The 24,174-nt window shown below is 43.0% G+C and overlaps 1 protein-coding gene across 1 annotated transcript; it reads left to right on the top strand.

Annotated features, from left to right (window-relative positions):
• The first annotated feature begins 2,061 nt into the window (after nucleotides 1-2,061).
• On the top strand, nucleotides 2,062-23,923 carry sucla2 (succinate-CoA ligase ADP-forming subunit beta). Its single transcript, XM_034126191.1, has 11 exons — nucleotides 2,062-2,177; nucleotides 4,111-4,282; nucleotides 7,353-7,452; nucleotides 7,606-7,768; nucleotides 9,328-9,456; nucleotides 14,479-14,617; nucleotides 15,884-16,045; nucleotides 16,441-16,583; nucleotides 18,227-18,347; nucleotides 21,210-21,298; nucleotides 21,994-23,923. Exons 1-11 carry the CDS (start codon nucleotides 2,094-2,096, stop codon nucleotides 22,066-22,068), a joined length of 1,377 nt encoding a protein of 458 aa, XP_033982082.1. The 5' UTR covers nucleotides 2,062-2,093; the 3' UTR covers nucleotides 22,069-23,923.
• Nucleotides 23,924-24,174: the final 251 nt, after the last annotated feature.

Raw genomic sequence — 24,174 nt, 5'->3', positions numbered from 1 at the left:
CCCGTTGACAACATACTTGCGGTACCGAAGTGGGCCGGTCGAGAGTCACGGGCTGATTTGTAGTCCCAGTACGCCCCTGCTGCTGCAGCTCCCCTGTCACAAGGACAGATACTGGAAAACATTCCTGCCCACTACAATAACTCTGTACAATAAATCACCTCTGGCTGGAAGAGAACTCTCTGCTCCATAGTTTCTCTTGAAATAAAACCACGTTGTACATTTTACTCATAAAATCTGTTCAATATTTAATACTATATATATGTCATATATTTTGAATATATATATATATTTGTATCTATAATATCAACATGTATATTTTCTATTTTATTTTATTTTTCTTTCTATTCTTGTTTATTTTGTACTACTATTATGCTGCTGTAACAAAAACAATTTCCCAATTTGGGATCAATAAAGTACTATCTTATCTTATCTTATCTTATCTTAAATGCAAATCAGTTTTTATCTTTTATATAATGTCCATTTCTGGATTTTCTTTTTGATGTTCTTACTCTCACTGTTTAGGGTTAGGGTTACCCTAAATTATAGACTCCTCTTCACTGATCAGCCTTTCTTTAAAACACTTAAACATTGAGTTCAGTAGTTTCACGCTGAGTAGTTTATTATGCCTTTAATAACCAGGAGAGACACACTAATGGCGCGTTTCCACTACACGGCCTCGCTCGGTATGGCTAGGCCTCGTTAGGACTGGCTCACTTTATGGCGCATTTCCATTACAGTTTAGGAACTGGGGTAGTATCTATAGTAACGCAGTGTAGGCAGAGCCGTGACGTCATCTTCAATGAGAACCCCAGAAAAACAACACAGCCGTTAGCAGTTAGCACTCAGAGCTCACAGCTCCTCATATATGTTCAGAAACTAGACAAAAGTTAAACAAGTACAAACCACAGACTGCCTGTGTCATGGTGAATACAGTCGCTGGTTTATTTATGTCTGTATAGGCCGTTGTTGTGAGTGTGGACGGTCGGAGCATATACTGCGTTAGCTTAGCCAATCTCCATTTAGAAAACATGCATTTTAAAAGGTTTTTCGCCTGCCGTCTGTCTGCAGACTTGACAAAGCATTAATTCATGGTTTTTACTAACCGGTATCAGTATGTTGTTACTTCGGCATCATTTTGAAACGTGTACTACAATTAAATCACGGTCAAATATGTCCATCTTGTTGTAGTTGTAGCCCCCTTGCCAGCGATGCTCTCTCTAGTTTAGCATACTCAGCCCGACTCAGCCTCGTTGTCTCTGGCCCTAGACCCACGATTTTATGAGGCCAGAAAAACTGTGAATTAGGACCCGCCGGCCGGTACTAGGCCAAGTGGAAACGCAACCAAAAACGGGCCGCTGACGTCACAGCCCTCTTAAACCGGGCTCCGCGCTGTAGTGGAAACGCGCCATAACACTCCTGAGCTCTGTGCCTTCACACCTTCTTCACTTTGCATCGCACATTTATATTATTACAATAAGCAGGATTTATTTACAGAGTCATCTGTGTGTGTAAACAGAGCAGCATGTGATCACAGCCAATACAGAACGTAGAGGTTTAGGAACCCTCCGGTTCTGCTGTTAGAACCTCAGACTGCATTATTACTGACTAACCATCATTCACTGACAGCAGCATCAACAGGGTTTACAACAGAGTCAGGGAACACCTTCATGGATACGTGGCTTTAATTGTTAATTTAAATACAGATATACAGAGGTGTAAAGTAACTGAGTACTTCTACTTTTACTCAAGAACAAGATCTGAGTACTTATACTTTTACTCAAGTACAAGATCTGAGTACTTATACTTTTACTCAAGAACAAGATCTGAGTACTTATACTTTTACTAAGTACAAGATCTGAGTACTTATACTTTTACTCAAGAACAAGATCTGAGTACTTATACTTTTACTCAAGAACAAGATCTGAGTACTTATACTTTTACTCAAGTACAAGATCTGAGTACTTATACTTTTACTCAAGAACACGATCTGAGTATTTTCACTCATTTTGAAATGGTTATATGATTTCCGACTTGCTCTGAAGGCAACACCGGGGGACTTTGCGCGCATGCGCATAATCTACTCTTGAGGAGACATGGCGTCGTCTCTGATCTGCAGCCGTCTGACGGCCAGCCTGAGAAACTCCGGCTCCAGAAGCACCATCAGATCGGCTACCAAGGTAAGAGTGAATTCACATTAAAGAGGAGACCTGTGTCCTTCCAGCAAGGTATCGCTGACAGCGCTGTGCCTTTATTAAAGACTTCAAACCCACCCGGGAAACTGACAGGGTCAAATCTGACATTAGCTTCTCTCCATTGGTTTCTGTTGTTTCGGCTAACATGCTAACATGTTAACTAGCGCGAAGCTACCGTTAGCTGACTGTCACAATGACAAACATCATTCAAACATCTAAATGGTTCTTAATCAAAAGTATAAAAGTGCTAGCTTTATAATATACTTTGAGTATCAAATGTAAAAGTACTCATTGTGCAGATTGGCCCATTTAAGCACGCTATATTTTAAATGACTGTATTCTAGTTATTGATGCATTAATGTGTTCATCTCTTTAATGCTGTCACAATGACACACATCAGATTAAACACTCCATTATTATTATTATTTATAATCATGGAGGTGTTTTTGTTTATTTATTTATCATGATTTAAACTGCTAGTGCACCCTCTCACCACCACTGCTGCTGCTGCTGTTGTTTACTACGGTTTATTTGATGTTGTTTTGTTGATTTAGTGCAGACTGGAGACACAAACAAGGACACAACAACACAATAGGGGAGATGACATTCCCATCTCACCAAGTAAAATACAATAAGTGTAATAGCACTCTTTAGACAAAAACAAACAAAGTAAATAAAGAGAAGACTTCATGGGAAATGGACTGTACTTATATTATATCTCTTTATCAGGTCTCAAAGCTCTTTACACACTACGAGTCATTCACCCATTCATGCAGAGCAGCACCACTTGCTCTAGGGAAGATAACACACACACACACTCACACATGCACAGACACACACACAGACACACACACACACACTCACTCACTCACTCACTCACTCACTCACAGACACACACACTCACTCACAGAAACACTCACTCACTCACTCACCGTTGGCAATTGGGAGCAACTCAAAACATAATTTTGAATGCAGGACTTTTACTGTAACAGAGTATTCCTACACTATGGTACTTTTACTCAAGTACAAGATCTGAGTACTTCTACTTTTACTCAAGAACAAGATCTGAGTACTTGAAAGGATACTACTTAAAAGTGACATTTCATCAGGATTACACTGTATGAAGCTTTAATACCATAGCTGCCATGTTTTCTAACACATCTGCCGGTTTATTACACAGTTGTCAAAAACATTGCCAAATAATAATAATAATACATTTTATTTAAGGCGCCTTTCATGACAGCCAAGGACACCGTACAATTTGTTAAAGGTCACCTATTATGCAAAATCCACTTCTTCATGTCTCTTCTACATCAACATGTGTCCCCTCTTCTTCATGTCTCTTCTACATCAACATGTGTCCCCTCTTCTTCATGTCTCTTCTACATCAATTATCAGATTTTGGCCACTTTATGATGTCATAACGATGTTTTGTCTTGTGTAACCATTAGCCAATCAGCAACCAAGGTAACCCCCCCCCCCCCCCACCTTATCACCTGAATCTCCTCCTCGAGCACCATTGAGTTCTTTTCAACCAATCATCTTGTGGGGAGGGGCTCCTTATTTTCATCGGAAGTAACAGACAGAGAATCAGCACTTTGGAAACAGGGCTGAAACAGAGGGGATTATGGGTAATGCTGCAATGATCTGTTTGGTGTTTCAGCCAATCAGAGACAGGCTCTGGATATATCTGAGACCTGTAATATATTGATGACAAACAGTATAATAGGAGACCTTTAAATATTCTAAGAGGTAAAAGCAAGAGAACAAGATAAAAACTCAAACATACCATCATGGAGAAGACGATTAAAGTGGACACACATGACAGGGAAAAGGTATTGAGGGGAAACAGGTGATAGGGAGCACTACAGAGAGTAGGCTGATCTGAAATACTAATGGTGTTCCTCTTGTGCTCCAGGTTCTTGGTGGTTGCTCAGGTGTGCTGGGAGGCCATGTTTCCCAGCAGCAGAGGAGCCTCTCTCTGCACGAGTACATGAGCATCGGGCTGCTGAAGGAGGCCGGGGTCTCGGTGCCTATAGGCCTGGTGGCCAGCTCCTCGGAGGAAGCTTACTCTGTGGCCAAAGAGATCGGTGAGCAGAGAGACAGTAATCAGATACTGTTGGGAAAATACTCATGTGACCGTGCTGTTGTTCCTTTATAGCCCAACGTTAGCCTCCTTTAGCTTAGCGGTGGTGACGTGAAGTCATGTGACCGTGCTGTAGTTCCTTTATAGCCCAACATTAGCCGCCTTTAGCTTAGCGGTGGTGACGTGAAGTCATGTGACCGTGCTGTAGTTCCTTTATAGCCCAACATTAGCCACCTTTAGCTTAGCGGTGGTGACGTGAAGTCATGTGACCGTGCTGTAGTTCCTTTATAGCCCAACATTAGCCACCTTTAGCTTAGCGGTGGTGACGTGAAGTCATGTGACCGTGCTGTAGTTCCTTTATAGCCTAACATTAGCCACCTTTAGCTTAGCGGTGGTGACGTGAAGTCATGTGACCGTGCTGTAGTTCCTTTATAGCCCAACATTAGCCTCCTTTAGCTTAGCGGTGGTGACGTGAAGTCATGTGACCGTGCTGCAGTTCCTTTATAGCCCAACATTAGCCTCCTTTAGCTTAGCGGTGGTGACGTGAAGTCATGTGACCGTGCTGCAGTTCCTTTATAGCCCAACATTAGCCTCCTTTAGCTTAGCGGTGGTGACGTGAAGTCATGTGACCGTGCTGTAGTTCCTTTAAAGCCCAACATTAGCCTCCTTTAGCTTAGAGGTGGTGACGTGAAGTCATGTGACCGTGCTGTAGTTCCTTTATAGCCCAACGTTAGCCTCCTTTAGCTTAGCGGTGGTGACGTGAAGTCATGTGACCGTGCTGTAGTTCCTTTATAGCCTAACATTAGCCACCTTTAGCTTAGCGGTGGTGACGTGAAGTCATGTGACCGTGCTGTAGTTCCTTTATAGCCCAACATTAGCCTCCTTTAGCTTAGCGGTGGTGACGTGAAGTCATGTGACCGTGCTGTAGTTCCTTTATAGCCCAACATTAGCCACCTTTAGCTTAGCGGTGGTGACGTGAAGTCATGTGACCGTGCTGTAGTTCCTTTATAGCCTAACATTAGCCACCTTTAGCTTAGCGGTGGTGACGTGAAGTCATGTGACCGTGCTGTAGTTCCTTTATAGCCCAACATTAGCCTCCTTTAGCTTAGCGGTGGTGACGTGAAGTCATGTGACCGTGCTGCAGTTCCTTTATAGCCCAACATTAGCCTCCTTTAGCTTAGCGGTGGTGACGTGAAGTCATGTGACCGTGCTGCAGTTCCTTTATAGCCCAACATTAGCCTCCTTTAGCTTAGCGGTGGTGACGTGAAGTCATGTGACCGTGCTGTAGTTCCTTTAAAGCCCAACATTAGCCTCCTTTAGCTTAGAGGTGGTGACGTGAAGTCATGTGACCGTGCTGTAGTTCCTTTAAAGCCCAACATTAGCCTCCTTTAGCTTAGAGGTGGTGACGTGAAGTCATGTGACCGTGCTGTAGTTCCTTTATAGCCCAACATTAGCCACCTTTAGCTTAGCGGTGGTGACGTGAAGTCATGTGACCGTGCTGCAGTTCCTTTATAGCCCAACATTAGCCTCCTTTAGCTTAGCGGTGGTGACGTGAAGTCATGTGACCGTGCTGTAGTTCCTTTATAGCCCAACATTAGCCACCTTTAGCTTAGCGGTGGTGACGTGAAGTCATGTGACCGTGCTGTAGTTCCTTTATAGCCCAACATTAGCCTCCTTTAGCTTAGCGGTGGTGACGTGAAGTCATGTGACCGTGCTGCAGTTCCTTTATAGCCCAACATTAGCCTCCTTTAGCTTAGCGGTGGTGACGTGAAGTCATGTGACCGTGCTGTAGTTCCTTTATAGCCCAACATTAGCCTCCTTTAGCTTAGCGGTGGTGACGTGAAGTCATGTGACCGTGCTGTAGTTCCTTTATAGCCCAACATTAGCCTCCTTTAGCTTAGAGGTGGTGACGTGAAGTCATGTGACCGTGCTGTAGTTCCTTTAAAGCCCAACATTAGCCTCCTTTAGCTTAGAGGTGGTGACGTGAAGTCATGTGACCGTGCTGTAGTTCCTTTAAAGCCCAACATTAGCCTCCTTTAGCTTAGCGGTGGTGACCTGAAGTCATGTGACCGTGCTGTAGTTCCTTTAAAGCCCAACATTAGCCTCCTTTAGCTTAGAGGTGGTGACGTGAAGTCATGTGACCGTGCTGTAGTTCCTTTAAAGCCCAACATTAGCCTCCTTTAGCTTAGAGGTGGTGACGTGAAGTCATGTGACCGTGCTGTAGTTCCTTTAAAGCCCAACATTAGCCTCCTTTAGCTTAGAGGTGGTGACGTGAAGTCATGTGACCGTGCTGTAGTTCCTTTATAGCCCAACATTAGCCTCCTTTAGCTTAGCGGTGGTGACGTGAAGTCACTACAGCACGGTCACATGACTTCACGCCACCACCTCTAAGCTAAAGGTTGCCTCTCTGAGATGTGCCGACCTTTGTGAGCGATTTTAAAACAGTGTCTGAGCAGCTGCTGATTTCTCTGTCTAAAAATAGTGACCTCAGTCTGCAGAGGATCACTTTACACTCTGCTGACCTTTATACAGCAGAGGAACAGGTCCACTCTGAAGGAAAACCCTCAGCTTTGACCGAGGTTATTGTTGAGCTTTCCAACTCATTTAGGGCTGAAGAAAAGCTATAATATCAACACATTACATTTCGTCCAACAAGGTTTATCTTAGTGACTTGTTTTAGGATAATATACTGTAATCTCTGGTTTGGCCGCTATATAAAACAGCAGTGAACATAAGGTAAAAGAATAGTTTTGCCCCCCAAAAATATTCTTTATTGCTCAGATTCAGGATGCTCACTAACAACAGGCCCGTTAACTCTGAGAGTAAATCAAACTATATTGACTAAATAACCTTCATTACGGGACTAAACGCCCTTGATAAAACACCTCTAGGCCCATATCTGCGTCTCATTAGTATTTGGAGCTCACAAATACATCATGGTTGTGTACTTCTGTTATTGTGATAATGTGTGTTTGGGTCTTTAATGAATACGTCAGACTATCTGCAGTGTCCCTCTGTGGTTTCTAACGCTGTACATTCACCCACTGTGGGACGGCTTCATGTGTGTTTCTCAGGTTCTAAGGATCTGGTGGTGAAAGCTCAGGTTCTGGCCGGTGGGCGAGGAAAGGGGACGTTTGAGGGCGGACTGAAGGGCGGAGTGAGGATCGTTTACTCGTGAGTTATCTGTCAGGACACACCACAACATGACAACAATGCTTACTTGCTTAAGTGTTGACTTTTTTGTGGATTGTTTTTCGGTGTACAACATGTGCTATATCCTGAATATAATACATTTCTTCCTCCTCCTCCTCTTCCTCCTCCTCTCAGACCCGAGGAGGCGCGGGACATTTCCTCTCAGATGATTGGTCGGAAGTTGTACACGAAGCAGACGGGGGAGGCGGGCAGAATCTGTAACCAGGTGTTCATCTGTGAGCGCAGGTATCCTCGCAGAGAGTATTACTTTGCTATCACCATGGAGAGACACTACCAGGTACACACAGACACAGACACAGACACACACACACACACACACTAATCAATTAATGACAGAAAATAATACACAGTTTATTGTTTATTCCTAGTTGCAGCCCAAGTATCTACAAAACATTTTTAAAGACTAAAAGTTAGAGTGGGAATCGGGAACATTTTTTTAAATTAATTTGATTCTCAGTCTTAACTTTTCGAGTGATTTGCAAGCATTTTAGTGGTTATAGAAAAATCTGTAACGGCGCTGCACTGACGAGTTATATTCATTAAAAAAGACTCCGATGATCCAAGGATTTCTTTTGTCTTGTTAAGGGTTTTTGAAATATGAGGACATTTCAGTGCATTATAAATCCTCCTTCATCATTATCATACATTATAAATGCTGTAGATAACGATGAGATGACGACTCAGAGAAAAGACTCTGAGGAACAGAGTGAGGATGAACAAAGAGCCAGGACATTGAGTTCACTTTGTTCCGGCTTCAGAGAGACTGCCATTTCATTTCTTTATCATAACCCTCCACACGCAGAGGCAATGGCTTCAATATGGCTGCAGCCTTTTATCGGTTTTAAAGTGTAAATGTGGACAAAAAGGGACTATTTCTTTTCACAAAAACTTAAATCATCACATACATTTTTTGTAAAATCATTAGAAAATAACAAAAATCATCAAGTCAACATTCAAAATCAACATTTAAAATCATGAGATTAAAAGTCAAAATCAAGAGTTTAACAATTAAAATCATGAGAAATAACAACAATTATGAGACGACATTCAAGATTCATATTTAAAATCATGAGATTAAAAGTCAAAATCATGCAATTAATAACTAAAATCATGAAAGCTAACAAGTCAAAATCATGAGATTATTAACTGAAATCATGAGATTATTAACTGAAATCATGAGATTATTAACTGAAATCATGGGACAGAAACTCAAAGTTGAGTTGTAAGAAAATGTTATTTGTATTTCCTCAGAAAAATTCAAATCATAACAAATATTTTTATGAAATGTAAAACAAAAGTCAAAATCACGAGATTAATAATTACATTCACGAGTTAAAAGTAAAAATAATGAGATATATAATAAAAATCATAATACAAAAAGTCAAAATCACGAGATTAATTATAAAAATCATGAGAAAAAAAGTCAAAATCAAGTGTTTTACACATATTTCAAACATCAGGAGAGTTCATCTGAGCATATCTTCATCCTGTGATCCGTGCAGTATTCAGAGGGACTCACGATGATGTGTTCATGATCAGAGTTTAATCCCATGACACAGTTTCATGGATTTTCCTGCTGAATTGAGCAGAATTTAACCCCTCGTGTTACCCGGGGAAAAAAAGTAAAAATCATCAGATAAAAATTCAAATGAGATCAATAATCCAAATCATGAGAGAAAAATTCACAATCATGAATTAAAAAATTAAACATGAACAAAAAGTCAAAACCATGTGTTTAAAAATATTAAAATCCTAATCTATCTGTAATCCTCTGATCCGTGCAGTATTCAGAGAGTCTGTTCATGATCAGAGTTTAACCCCTCGTGTTCCCCTCAGGGCCCGGTTCTGATCGGCAGCTCTCAGGGAGGCGTGAACATCGAGGACGTGGCGGCGGAAAGTCCTGACGCCATCGTGAAGGAACCCATCGACATCGTGGAGGGAATCAAGATGGAGCAGGCCGTCAAGGTACGATCAATACCAGACTGTTTGTGTTGCATTGTGGGGGACGGTGGCCTAATGGTGTTATTTCACAGAAGGGGAAAACAGTTTCTTAACAACGAACAGGTCCAATCTCTGAGAGGAAAACTTCCACTTCTGCTCAGAAAACTACATTCCTCTCACAGCCTGACGGAAGAAATGTGTTGTTATCAGGATTCATGACTTTCCGGATGTTATTTTCAAGGTTTCCAAGGCTTTGTAGGAGCGTTAGCGTTAATACTAAAGCTTCTATGTGGTGGTTAAACTTCAGGGATGACATGGACGATGCGTTTTGCTGTGTTCATAGATACCGTTTGTGTTGTTGTTTCATGAAGAGCAGGCAGGCTCGTTATCAGGTGCGGATTAATAGAATCAATTAATGTCCCGTAACAGGGTGTCCAAAGAGGTTGTATTCTACAGTCTGCCTGAATGTAATCATTGCGTAGGTGTGTAGTGTGATTCTGTGTACTTTATTTATGGCATCCCGTTGGGTTTGACGTCATCTGAACAGGACATCGCACGCTCACTGCTTGATAGCACGAAGCTCCGTTTACGCCGGTTGTTAAGCAACATCGTTATGGGGAAATGCAAGTCTGCGTCCAAATGGTTGGAAGATAAGGAGGAAGGACAATCAATACTGTATATAGTCAATGTGAGGTAAAGTGCGTCGCCAAGGTAACTGGTTAAAACTCCAAGTGGAGATGAGGTCTTAAAATGTATGGAAAGGGTCTTAGAAAAGGTCTTAACAGGTTTTACATGTGACTTCCTGCATATACCCTGCGTGATGAGCATCGTCGAAGTGAAGTCCATTTATTAAACCATTCAACTAACAATCCTTTGGTGACAAATTAAAACCCAAACATGAACTCTCATCAGAGGTTTTTCTATAAAAGCTACACTATGAGTACTGTGGCGCTGATATTGTTTACAAGATGTTTCTACTTCTGTCCTCTCGCCTCCCAAAGAACACGATTTAAGACTTTATTTCTTTATTCCAGATGTTTTTTTCCAAGGATTCAAAGGCTTTTTTGTCATAACACACACACACACACACACACACACACACACTCACACACTCACACACACACACACACACACACACACACACACACACACATACACACATACACACATACACACACACACACATACACACACACACATACACACACACACACAGACACACACACTCACAATCGCACACACACACACACACACACACACACACTCACACACTCACAATCGCACACACACAGAGAGACAAACACACAGAGAAAAACACACACACACAAGGTCACCCTGTTGTTCACGTTTAAGATAAGATCTTTAATTTGTCATTGTACAAGTACAACGAAATTACAATGTGAACTCAAGGTGCCAACGCGCAACAACAAGACAATATAAAAACAAGAAATGGAACTTAAATAGACATGATAGGGAATATGTACATAAATAAATAATGAATGAAATTGCACGATTCCTCTCGTATGACACGGAAGACATGATAACTTAAATATTAGCAGCGTTTAGTGCACATACGGCCCTGGGAAAGAAACTAAACTTGAGTCTGTTTGTCTGAAGACATGGTACAGAAGCGCCTGCCTGAGCGCAGCCGTACAAAGTGCTTGTTACCCGGGTGCTGTGGGTCCTTGAGGGTCTTCACTGCCTTCTTAAGGCAACGAGAGCTGTACAGTACCTCCAGGGAGGGGAGAGGGCACCCGATGACCTTCTGGGCCGAGTTGACGACCCTTTGGAGCGCACCCCTCTCTGCGGCTGTGCAGCTGAGGAACCAGATGCAGTAGTTTAAGCCACTAGATGGCACCAAAGGCTCTTTTGTCATATGCACAACAACAAGTCTCAACCATGCAACTTGGAGTATACTTACTACAAAAAGCAAACTAGTTCCAGTATGTAGCAGAAAACAGAAAAAATATGTACATTTAAAATAGAATAAAATAATGTAAAATTGGAAAATTAGTAGACTCTCCTCCACTTCCTAAAGAAAAAGACGTGTTTATAATAAGGCTTTTGTTTCTCATGCGTACATTAGGGTGGTCTAAGCTCCAACCCCCAGAATTCATTCCATTAGTCGAGAAAACTCTCCTGGTGAATGTTTTCCTCAATCTGACAACATTTACCCCCCCCCCCCTCATCGATCTGGGAACAAATAGAGCCTATAAGGATTACAATGAGAATGAAAAATGAAAATGAATAAAAACAATCCTTGAAGACAAGTGCCATAGATTCCCAAATGGTTAGCTTATAACACACAACATGCAGTGTTTTATTCAGATTCAGATGCCGTCTTTGCAATGAATACAAATAGGAACAGTTTTACAAAGTCCTCGTAATGGTCTTCAACGCCATCAACCACACTGGCCCCACCTACCTACAGGAACTGCTAACCAGAAAACATTCCCATACCTCACGCACACTCAGGTCAGACAGCTCCAATCTCCTGGCTGTCCCTGTTCACCATGGGAAACCGTGCTTTCTCCTCCCTGGGTCCACGTCTGTGGAATCAGCTTCCAGAGAACATACGGACCTCGGCATCACTCTCAGTTTTTAGGAAATGCCTCAAGACCCACCTGTTCCACACCGCATTTTACTGACCGTCCTTTACTTTATTTATTTTTAAACCTTCTATGCTCTTAACCTTTTATTTGTATTTATTTTCTATTGCCATATTTTATCCAATATGCTCCTTTAGATAACTTTTTACTTATTGTTCCTTATAGCTTTGTGAAGCACCTTGAGATGACGTTGTTTTTAAAGTGTGCTATATAAATCAAATGTATCATTATTATTATAAATCATTTTCTCACAAGTATAATATAATAATAATGAATAACAACAACGTAAGACAAATCAGTGCAATGGAGTTTTATAAATGCTTACCTCATTACACAGTTAAATGTATTAAAGGGGACCTGTCATGCAAAAGTCACTTTTTGATGTCTTTTATACATAAATATGTGTCCCCGGTGTGTGTCCGGTGTGTGTCCGGTGTGTGTCCGGTGTGTCAGGGAACTCACGCAGCGTCAGAAAATAAAACCCTCTCTCTTTTCCTCCGTACCCAAATCTCTAAAAACGGGGGAACAACGGAGCTGATCCAGATTTGCGTCCGATATGATGTAATATCTGAAATGTGGACCCACGGGCCTATCAGAAACGTTGCTATCAGAAACAATGCCCGACTGTTTTGGACGTAATATGGTCGGTGTTTACATTAGCATCGCTAACACTCAGAGCTAACCTGTACTGGAGAGCATGTGTGTGAAGAAGCAGGAAATAAAAAGGAACTCACCTTGTGGTATAACAAGAGAGAAAGCCTTTGAGCTCCATACTGTTTCAGAGAGAATCCTTGATAATCCATGATATGGCGTTTCATCACGGCAGTATTTAGTTTAGACGGTAGCTGCCGGGTCCCGCATGAGCTCAGACCCCTCCTTTTTGATTGTAAAGCTTTTTACCCAAACCAGCACTTTAGAAACAGGAAGTGAAATAGAGGGATATGAGGCATGGCTAGAATGATCTGTTTGGTGTTTTGAGCAAAACACTTCATAGACATGTTTTTTATATATTTGTATATATCTGAGACCTATGCTATTGCCTAGAAATAGCATGATAGGTGACCTTTAATATAAGTCTTAAAATCTTGCTAAATATGTTCTATACAGTCTTCATTCCTCCACCTTCATTTTGTTATAACTCATAATAAATATCCAGCTGCTCTGAAAACCATCATCCTCCTCTTTTTGATTTCCAGACTGCCGGCTGTCATTAGCAGCACTCAGGTTTTTAAAATCATCCGTTCTAGTGATAAATATACCTTTGACTGTGGACGGTAATTTGACAGATAATGTGTTTTTTATTCATAACGATGACAGCTTGTCTGAACATTTGAGGTTTGTAGATATTGGGCTTCAGCTCGGCGGGTTTAAATCGTCTGTAAAGCTTTATTTGATTATTATTAAAAGCATGTTGGCACTAAATGTAACTAAAACTGTCGTCCATGACCAAAGAGTGTACGCCAGTGGGACCTACGATAAAAAAGACTCCCCGACGTCTATCTCAGGTCAGCAACAAAGAGCCAGAGCTGCTCCTCCTTAAAGGGGACCTATCATGCAAAATGCACTTTCTGATGTCTTCTCTACATCAACATGTGTCCCCGGTGTGTCAGGAGACTCACAAAGTGATGTCTTCTCTACATCACTATGTCTCCCGGTGTGTCCCCGGTGTGTCCCCGGTGTGTCCCCGGTGTCTCCCGGTGTCTCCCCGGTGTGTCCCCGGTGTGTCAGGAGACTCTCAAAGTGTCAGGAAATAAAACCCTCTCGCTTTTCCTCCGTACCCACATCTCTAAAAACGGGGGAACAACGGAGCTGATCCAGATTTGCTGCGTCATGACGACATTACTAAAATGTGGGCGGGCTTTAAACCCACGGGCCAATCAGAAACGTTGCTGTCAGAAACAATGAGAGGTGTTCTGGAAGTAATATGGTCTGTGTTTACATTAGCATGCTAACACTCAGAGCTAACCTGTACTGGAGAGAGTATGTGTGAAGAAGCAGGAAATCAAAAGGAAGTCACCTTGTGGTAAACCTGAGAGAGAAAGAGTTTGAGCTCCATACTGTTGAGAGAATCCTTGATGTGGTTTGGAACACGATATGGAGTTTCATCACGGCAGAATTTAGCTGAGTTTCTGATGGGAGAGTTCTCCTGATGAGATCTACTCTCTCTCTAAAGCTTTAGACCCAGAGTCAGCTCCTTAGTAACAGCTGGAAGAGAGGGGGGGGGGGGCTACAAGGATCTGTTTGGGGTTTGGAGCAGGACACTTCAGAGACATGTTTTATATATATATCTGAGACCTGTGATATATGCCTACAAATGGTGTAAGAGGAGACCTTTTAAGAGAGATAGCCGTAGACCTCTGCCATGGGAAAGGAGAAAGTGATGTACAGGGTCAAAGGTCAGAAACCTAATCTTGATACACCCCTTCTCCTCCGTCAGGTGGCTCAGAAGATGGGCTTCCCTCCGGCTCTGGTGGACGACGCAGCTCAGAGCATGATGAAGCTCTACAACCTGTTCATCAAGTACGACGCCTCCATGCTGGAGATCAACCCCATGGTGGAGGACTCTGATGGAACAGGTACACACACACACACACACACACACACACACACACACACACACACACACACACACACACGGTGGACTCTTATGGCACATTTCCACTGCAGGGCCTAGCTCGGCTTAGTACGGTATAGTTAGGCCTTGGTAGGCCAGGTTCACTTCATGCTGCATTTCCATTACAGTTTAGGAACTGGGGTAGTATCTATAGTAACGCAGTGTAGGCGGAGCCGTGACGTCATCTTCAATGAGAACCCCAGAAAAACAACACAGCCGTTAGCTGTTAGCACTCAGAGCTCACAGCTCCTCATATATGTTCAGAAACTAGACAGAAGTTAAACAAGTACAAACCACAGACTGCCTGTGTCATGGTGAATACAGTCGCTGCTTTATTTATGTCTGTATAGGCCGTTGTTGTGAGTGTGGACGGTCGGAGCATATACTGCGTTAGCTTAGCCGGTCTCCATTTAGAAAAACACGCATTTTAAAAGGTGTTTCGCCTGCCGTCTGTCTGCAGACTTGACAAAGCATTAATTCATGGTTTTTACTAACCGGTATCAGTATGTTGTTACTTCGGCATCATTTTGAAACGTGTATTACAATTAAATCACGGTCAAATATGTTCATGTTGTTGTAGTTGCCAGTGATTCTCTCACTAGTTTAGCATACTCAGCCCGGTTGTTGGCCTGGAAAGAACCTCGATTTTGGAGAGCCAGAAAAACTGTGAAAAAGTACCCGCTAGCCGGAACTACGCCTAGTGGAAACACAACAAAAAACGAGCCGGGCACGACACGCTTAAACCGCTCTGTAGTGGAAATGCGCCATAATGGCACCGGTACACACACACTAACGCACACGCACACACACACACACACACACAGACACACACACACACACAGACACAGACACACGCACACGCGCAGTTTGGCGCCGTCTGCTGCTATATTGCAGCGGTTAAATCCAATATGTTCGGAGAGACGCTCACTTCTCTATAAAATCAACTGTAACTCATCTAGCTCTGACCCAATGTTCCTCAAGGTTCAAGGCTTTTATTGGTCGTGCGTACAGAGCTGCAGTGTACTTAGGACGATGAAAATCTGAGGTCACAGGCTCAAATGTGGTTTGTTGTAAACGTGATCAAGATACTGGTTACTCACAGGGATAAAGCTGAGACTTCACTTTCCCCTCTCTTGCTAAATGATGATTAGAACTGAAATATGTTGCTGCTGCAAGAAGAAATATTCCTCTGATGCTAACGTGTGTGTGTGTGTGTGTGTGTTCTCAGTGATGTGCATGGACGCTAAGATCAACTTCGACTCGAACGCAGAGTACCGCCAGAAGAAGGTGTTCGCGATGCAGGACTGGTCTCAAGAAGATCCAAGAGACCATCAGGCAGCCAAAGCTGATCTGAACTACATCGGACTGGATGGATCCATCGGGTGTCTGGGTGAGACATGAGAGAGGAAGAGGAGGGGAGGACGAGGAGGGTATACAGAGGAAGAGGAGGGCATTTAGGTTTTAAATGCACATGATCTGGGAACCATGTGTGTTATTGACAGAGGACATGTGAGGTTTAGAAAGTGAAAAATGACGCCTCATGCAACCACATTGTGTTTATTATTTACCTGAATGTGTTTCATGGGAGTGTTGTTGCCATTAGCTCATTTCCACTTCATGAACCCCACGTTTCCTGGGATTATTGCCAATTAAATGATACCAATCGGCACCAAAAATCCCTTGAGAGAGTAATCAATTAGCAGCCAATCAGCACAGGCCTGGTCTCAGGTGTACCAACAGCCTCTCACCTGTTGGAGGTCTTTATTTCTGGGTGTCTCTCCTCAGTGAACGGAGCAGGATTGGCGATGGCCACCATGGACATCATCAAGCTGCACGGAGGCACACCTGCCAACTTCCTGGATGTTGGGGGCGGAGCCACAGCTCATCAGGTGACTGAGGCCTTCAAGCTCATCACCTCCGACAGGAAGGTAAGTGGGGCGGAAGCTATTAAGAGAAACTGATCAATGATTCAGGGACAAACGTTTGTTATATTTAATGTTAGAAAGATCTCACTTGAGCTTCAATACTAATAGATAGAAAGTAGAAGTACTCAGATCTTGTACTTGAGTAAAAGTAGAAGTACTCAGATCTTGTACTTGAGTAAAAGTAGAAGTACTCAGATCTTGTTCTTGAGTAAAAGTAGAAGTATTCAGGTCTTGTACTTGAGTAAAAGTAGAAGTACTCAGGTCTTGTACTTGAGTAAAAGTAGAAGTACTCAGATCTTATACTTGAGTAAAAGTAGAAGTACACAGATCTTGAGTCAAAGTAGAAGTACTCAGATCTTGAGTCAAAGTAGAAGTACTCAGGTCTTGTACTTGAGTAAAAGTAGAAGTACTCAGATCTTGTACTTGAGTAAAAGTAGAAGTACTCAGATCTTGTACTTGAGTAAAAGTAGAAGTACTCAGATCTTGTACTTGAGTAAAAGTAGAAGTACTCAGATCTTGTACTTGAGTAAAAGTAGAAGTACTCAGGTCTTGTACTTGAGTAGAAGTACTCAGATCTTGTACTTCAGTAAAAGTAGAAGTACTCAGATCTTGTACTTGAGTAAAAGTACTCAGATCTTGTACTTCAGTAAAAGTAGAAGTACTCAGATCTTGTACTTGAGTAAAAGTAGAAGTACTCAGATCTTGTACTTGAGTAGAAGTACTCAGATCTTGTACTTCAGTAAAAGTAGAAGTACTCAGATCTTGTACTTCAGTAAAAGTAGAAGTACTCAGATCTTGTACTTGAGTAGAAGTACTCAGGTCTTGTACTTCAGTAAAAGTAGAAGTACTCAGATCTTGTACTTGAGTAAAAGTAGAAGTACTCAGATCTTGTACTTGAGTAAAAGTAGAAGTACTCAGATCTTGTACTTGAGTAAAAGTAGAAGTACTCAGATCTTGTACTTGAGTAAAAGTAGAAGTACTCAGATCTTGTACTTGAGTAGAAGTACTCAGATCTTGTACTTGAGTAAAAGTAGAAGTACTCAGATCTTGTACTTGAGTAGAAGTACTCAGATCTTGTAATTGAGTAAAAGTAGAAGTACTCAGATCTTGTACTTGAGTAAAAGTAGAAGTACTCAGATCTTGTACTTGAGTAGAAGTACTCAGATCTTGTACTTGAGTAAAAGTAGAAGTACTCAGATCTTGTACTTGAGTAAAAGTAGAAGTACCAGAGTGTAGGAATACTCTGTTTCAGTCAAAGTCCTGCATTCAAAATGTTCCTCAAGTAAAAGTAGAAAAGTATTATCATCAAAATATAGTTAAAGTAGAGACAGTAAAAGTAGTCATTGTGCAGATTGGTCCATTTCAGAATAATATATATGATATGTTTTATAATGATTGATCATGAAAGTGTTCTCAAAGCTGGTAAAGGTGCAGCTAGTTTGAATGACTTTGTATACTGCAGGGTAGCTTGTGGATTTACTCCAGGTGGAACTAAAGTCTGATTTAACACTTGGTTATATTTCACATCATTCATCCACATCTGTGAAGTAACTAAAAGGATTAAATACATTACGTAGCTATGTCAAAAGATGGCAGTTAGCTCCAAACAGTGATGCTGCTAATGCTAACACTAACTTGTGTCTCAGGTCCAGGCGATCCTCGTGAACATCTTCGGAGGAATCATGAGGTGTGATGTCATCGCTCAGGGCATCATCATCGCTGTGAGAGACCTGGAGCTCAAGATCCCCATCGTAGTGCGGTTACAAGGTACACATACACACAGACACAGACACACACACACACACACACACACACACACACACAGACAGACACACAACTCATGAGAACCCCAGAAACACAACACAGCCGTTAGCTGTTAGCACTCAGAGCTCACAGCTCCTCATATATGTTCAGAAACTAGACAAAAGTTAAACAAGTACAAACCACAGACTGCCTGTGTCATGGTGAATACAGTCGCTGCTTTATTTATGTCTGTGTAGGCCGTTGTTGTGAGTGTGGACGGTCGGAGCATATACTGCGTTAGCTTAGCCGATCTCCATTTAGAAAACACGCATTTTAAAAGGTGTTTCGCCTGCCGTCTGTCTGCAGACTTGACAAAGCATTAATTCATGGTTTTTACTAACCGGTATCAGTATGTTGTTACTTCGGCATCATTTTGAAACGTGTATTACAATTAAATCACGGTCAAATATGTCCATCTTGTTGTAGTTGTAGCCCTCTTGCCAGCGATTCTCTCTCTAGTTTAGCAAACTCAGCCCGACTCAGCCTGGTTGTTGGCCCGGAAAGAACCACGATTTTGTCGGGCCAGAAAAAAGGTGAAAAAGTGGCCCCGGCCGGAACTAGGCCAAGTGGAAACGCAACCAAAAACGGGCCCGGCACGACACGGCACGACAATGCGCCATAAGACTTCTCTTCACACGTCATCTTTTATAGTCTCTTGCCTCCTCCCTCTCTGCATCAGGTGGTCTCCCCTTTTCTACCTTTGAGGGAGAAGGAGGTCACATAGGTCCAACTTTTACTTAAAGGGGACCTATCATGCAAAATGCACTTTTGTACGTCTTTTCTACATGAACATGTGTCCCCGGTGTTCCAGGGAACTCACCAAGTGTCAGAAAACACAACCCTCTCTATTTTCCTCCATACCCAAATCTCTAAAAAAGGGGCTGCAACGGATCTGATAAAAACTGATCCAGATTTGAACACTGTCCTGACGTCAGGACGGTGGCGCTACGGCTATTGGGCCAACTCCACCAATCAGGAGGAGACAGCCACGGCCATTGCCGTTCCAAAGCGCTGGAGACGCTGTAGTACATATGCCAGGCCAGTAGATGGTGCTGTTCTCACAGAATCAACCCTTGCTAAAACAGGGGTAAAAAAGTGCAAATTGAGCAAAATGAGGCATGGCTAAAATGCATGATCTGTTTGGTATTTTGAAGAAAAAAAAAGTATAAATATGCCTTATATAGGTATGGTCCTACACTATATTATTCAAATATAGCATGATAGGTCCACTTTAATGAACAATTAAAAATGTAAAGTTAAAATAAAACAAATAAAGACTTATAGTAATAATATGCAATTTTAACAAGAGGGAATATGAACATGTTTCATGAAAGCAGAACACATTGTCATGTTTTAGAATCAAGTTTTTCTCTTTAAACATTTAATTTCAAATATGCAAACTTTATACTTTAATTTATTAACAGAGACAATAAGGACAGCTTGTCTCTACGATTCGCTGGCCCAGGAAGTTGGTTCGACCCTTTGCGTAGGTCGCCTGCATCCTGTGCCTCATTGTCTTCATACCCGCTGTAACCGCTCTCAAGGTGTCAAAGAACACAAGCGCCTTCTCTGAATTGTGGCTGGATCTTTTACGCTTTTTACGCCATCTAGAATGCGTAGTGTGCATACGTAGGTCAAGAGTTCAGAATGTTCTATCTGGTTTCACACGCCTGGTCTCACACGTCTGAAAAGACATGAAGGAAACATACATCCTTTCTATTTACAGCCAATTTAGCATATTTTCATCAATGGTAAGCTTAATGGAGGTCGGTGAGGTAAAGATCAGGTCTGACACGGCCACTTACACAGCAGACCTGTCAACAGGTGTGTCTAATGGCGCATTTCCACTACACGGCCTCGCTCGGCCCCGCTCGGTATGGCTGGGCCTCGTTAGGACTGGCTCACTTTATGGCGCATTTCCATTACAGTTTAGGAACTGGGGTAGTATCTATAGTAACGCAGTGTAGGCGGAGCCGTGACGTGATCTTCAGAGGACCCCAGAAAAACAACACAGCCGTTAGCTGTTAGCACTCAGAGCTCACAGCTCCTTATATATGTTCAGAAACTAGACAAAAGTTAAACAAGTACAAACCACAGACTGCCTGTGTCATGGTGAATACAGTCGCTGCTTTATTTATGTCTGTATAGGCCGTTGTTGTGAGTGTGGACGGTCGGAGCATATACTGCGTTAGCTTAGCCGATCTCCATTTAGAAAACACGCATTTTAAAAGGTGTTTCGCCTGCCGTCTGTCTGCAGACTTGTCAAAGCATTAATTCCTGGTTTTTACTAACCGGTATCAGTATGTTGTTACTTCATCATTTTGAAACGTGTATTACAATTAAATCACGGTCAAATATGTCCATCTTGTTGTAGTTGTAGCCCCCTTGCCAGCGATTCTCTCTCTAGTTTAGCATACTCAGCCCGACTCAGCCTCGTTGTCTCTGGCCCTAGACCCGCGATTTTATGAGGCCAGAAAAACTGTGAATTAGGACCCGCCGGCCGGTACTAGGTGGAAACGCAACCAAAGACGGGCCGCTGACCTCACAGCCCTCTTAAAACCGTGCTCCGCGCTGTAGTGGAAACGCGCCATAAGAGACTCTCAGTGTGTAGTGTGTGCCCTGATCTCAGCTGACAGGTGGGTGTCTCCTCGCAGCGACTCGTTCCATCCACAGTAACAACATCCCACAATAACAACATCCCACAGTAATAACATCCCACAGTAACAACATCCCACAGTAACAACATCCCACAGTAACAACATCCCACAGCCACAGTGACTGTAGAGGAGTGTGACTCTCTGACATGTTGATGTTTTTATTCTGAAGGAACCAGAGTGGACGACGCCAAAGCTCTGATCGCTGCGAGTCCTCTGAAGATCTTAGCCTGTGACGACCTGGACGAGGCCGCCAAGATGGTACGCACACACGCACACACACACTCACTCACTCACTCACTCACTCACTCACAGACACACAGACACACAGACACACAGACAGACAGACAGACAGACAGACAGACAGACAGACACACAGACACACAGACAGACAAGGTTCAAGGTTCAAGGTTCTTTATTGTCAATCTGACATAGCTACAGAGTAATTATGCAGTTGAAAATCTTATGTCACAGGCTTCTCCAACAATGCAACATAATAACATAACAGACAGACACACAGACACACAGACACACAGACAGACACACACACACACAGACAGACAGACAGACACACACACACACCTGGTCTGCACACTGTTCCTCTTTGATGTAAGGTTTCAGATACCTGTATTTACTGATCTGAAACACGGTTACCCTAAATATAATCTCTCTCTCTCTGTCTCTGTCTCTCTGTCTCTCTGTCTCTCTGTCTCTCTGTCTCTCTCTGTCTCTGTCTCTGTCTCTCTGTCTCTCTGTCTCTCTGTCTCTCTCTGTCTCTCTCTGTCTCTGTCTCTGTCTCTCTGTCTCTCTGTCTCTCTCTGTCTCTCTGTCTCTCTGTCTCTCTGTCTCTCTGTCTCTCTCTGTCTCTGTCTCTGTCTCTCTGTCTCTCTGTCTCTCTCTCTCTCTCTGTCTCTCTGTCTCTCTGTCTCTGTCTCTCTGTCTCTCTCTCTCTGCAGGTTGTGAAGCTTTCTGAGATCGTCTCTCTGGCTAAACAAGCTCAGGTGGACATCACCTTCCAGCTGCCCATCTAAAGAGAGACACACCTCCACCTCCACCTCAAACACTTCCTCTGTCTCCCCCACAGCCTCCCTCCACTCCCCCTTTTTTAGTTTGACTGTGGCACGATGGCATCTGAAACGAGGTAAACTCGTCACGTTCCTCATCAAAAGGAAATTAAATTCAGCTAACTGTGGAAAGAGAAGAGCCGTGTCTAGATGCACACCAAATGGTTTATGCCACTTCTCGCTAAAAGGTGCAAACTATTTGTGCACATTTCCTGCATCGTTACTTAGTAAAAAGCCTCTGTTCCTCGTCCCTCTGTGATCTCAAACTCCGCCTCCTTCCTTAGTCGTTGCACTTGAGTCGATACGCACCCACATTTGAACTTTAAACTCCTTCTCTCATTTATTTATTCATGCATTTCATGGAGAATATCAAACGTAAACAGACGAGCTGAAGCCGTTATTTAGTGTTTCCACTTCAGTTCAAACCAGTGACACTCTGGCTCTGATGCACAAGTTGAAAGGAGGCATTGTAATCCGGTTACTTTCATTTTCACACCTGGACAGTTTTTGCATGATGTCAGCGTGTTGTTCCAGAATAACAGATCGTCTTTGAAGTCTTTTTTTTTTATCAAACACACAACCATCGATTGAAGCGCCGCAGCTTCACCTGAGCAGAGATTCACCTCCTGTGTTCAGCTGGTTTAAAAACACGTTTCCTGTTACAAAGTGGAGCCAGAGCCCCTCCGTCACACCGGGTGGAGCTACACTGAATAAACATGTTACTGAAACACGCTCTCCCGAGATGATCGGACGCCACTGGAAGCAGGTTTTGCTTAAACCTAATTTCCTACAGAGACAAACGTCTAGTGGCATATCTCTATGTCTATCTATATCTGCATGAAGGTTAGCTTTGGACACGTGAAGCTAAGGGTTGAGTATTACTGCTGCTTGGATTTGCATTTTGAGTAGAAAAGATTTTGTTGGTTTTAGCTCAGAAATTGGCGCTTTTGCAGACTAGTAACAACCAGTCTTGCAGATGTAATCAACTGCAGTCTCATTACATCACATAACTGTACGCTCTGGGGCTGAATCCACGAGTCAGAGGACATGTATACATAAACGTGAAAAATGTCAAATATTTAACACACACCCAGCTTCAGTGGAACATCTGGTATTGATCCGTGAGGTTTCAGATTCTTACACGAGTCCAAATGAATTGTTCAGTGTTCCCAGAGAAAAGCCCAGAGGGAGGGACACGGAGAGTTAAAGTGGACTCAGTTTCTCGCTCTGATAAACCCAATTATTCCCTGCTGACCGATGCACCCCGAACGCATCGTCTCACGTCCTGCAGACCGATGCACCCCGAACGCATCGTCTCACGTCCTGCTGACCGATGCACCCCGAACGCATCGTCTCACGTCCTGCAGACCGATGCACCCTGAACGCATCGTCTCACGTCCTGCAGACCGATGCACCCTGAACGCATCGTCTCACGTCCTGCTGACCCTCAAACTGACCTCCATCTGTGCAGAAACCCCTCTTTAGTGTGTCGGGGTTTCCTCCTCCTCCTGCGACGTTTGAAGCTGCGAGACAGCTGCACTTTGTGTTTCTGCCATCATGCCACTCCACTTTCTTTCTGTCACCTCCACATCAGGGAGGCTGTGGGCGCTCACCAAAACGGTTAAATGACTGTAGTTGTGTCTTTACTTCCTCCTCCTCATCTCCCTCCTCCTCATCTCCATGAGTTTCGAACACCTTGTGAGTTGTACGTCATTTATTATATCTTGTAAATAACCTGCTGATGTTCTCTCTCTGTAACATATTTATGCTCCCTGCAAAGGAGTACGACAAAAGGAAGAATAATAAAAACGGAGAACATCAAGGAAGTGTTTGAGTCTTCTTTTGTATTCACGCCTAACCCTGTTATTAGAAACCCTTATTTCCTCTTTAGAAAGGAGGCTCGTTTGAGACGAGCGAGACGACGCAGACCTGCACAATTGCGACCGCCGTCTTGCTCGTGCGTTGCATGATGGGTAGTCATTTTGTCCGACTTGCTCAGGAGGCTCGCCTACATGAGACGTTGAAATCTCGCGGGACAAAGACGCCCGCAGACTTTGAGAGCGAGGCGAGGCG

This window comes from Trematomus bernacchii, unplaced genomic scaffold, assembly GCF_902827165.1.
Source record: "Trematomus bernacchii unplaced genomic scaffold, fTreBer1.1, whole genome shotgun sequence".
In the NCBI taxonomy this organism is placed as follows: Eukaryota; Metazoa; Chordata; class Actinopteri; order Perciformes; family Nototheniidae; genus Trematomus; species Trematomus bernacchii.
The sequence above is the reverse complement of the archived record's forward strand: the minus strand, read 5'-3'. Positions and strand labels throughout refer to the sequence as shown.

What these genes read in the sequence shown, in the direction of transcription:
- sucla2 (XM_034126191.1), top strand. Translation starts at nt 2,094, where the DNA reads ATGGCGTCGTCTCTGATCTGCAGCCGTCTGACGGCCAGCCTGAGAAAC. An exon ending in GGAGTGAGGATCGTTTACTC is followed by an intron (nt 7,453 to 7,605) that starts GTGAGTTATCTG and finishes TCCTCCTCTCAG; the next exon opens with ACCCGAGGAGGCGCGGGACA. An exon ending in TGGACGAGGCCGCCAAGATG is followed by an intron (nt 21,299 to 21,993) that starts GTACGCACACAC and finishes CTCTCTCTGCAG; the next exon opens with GTTGTGAAGCTTTCTGAGAT.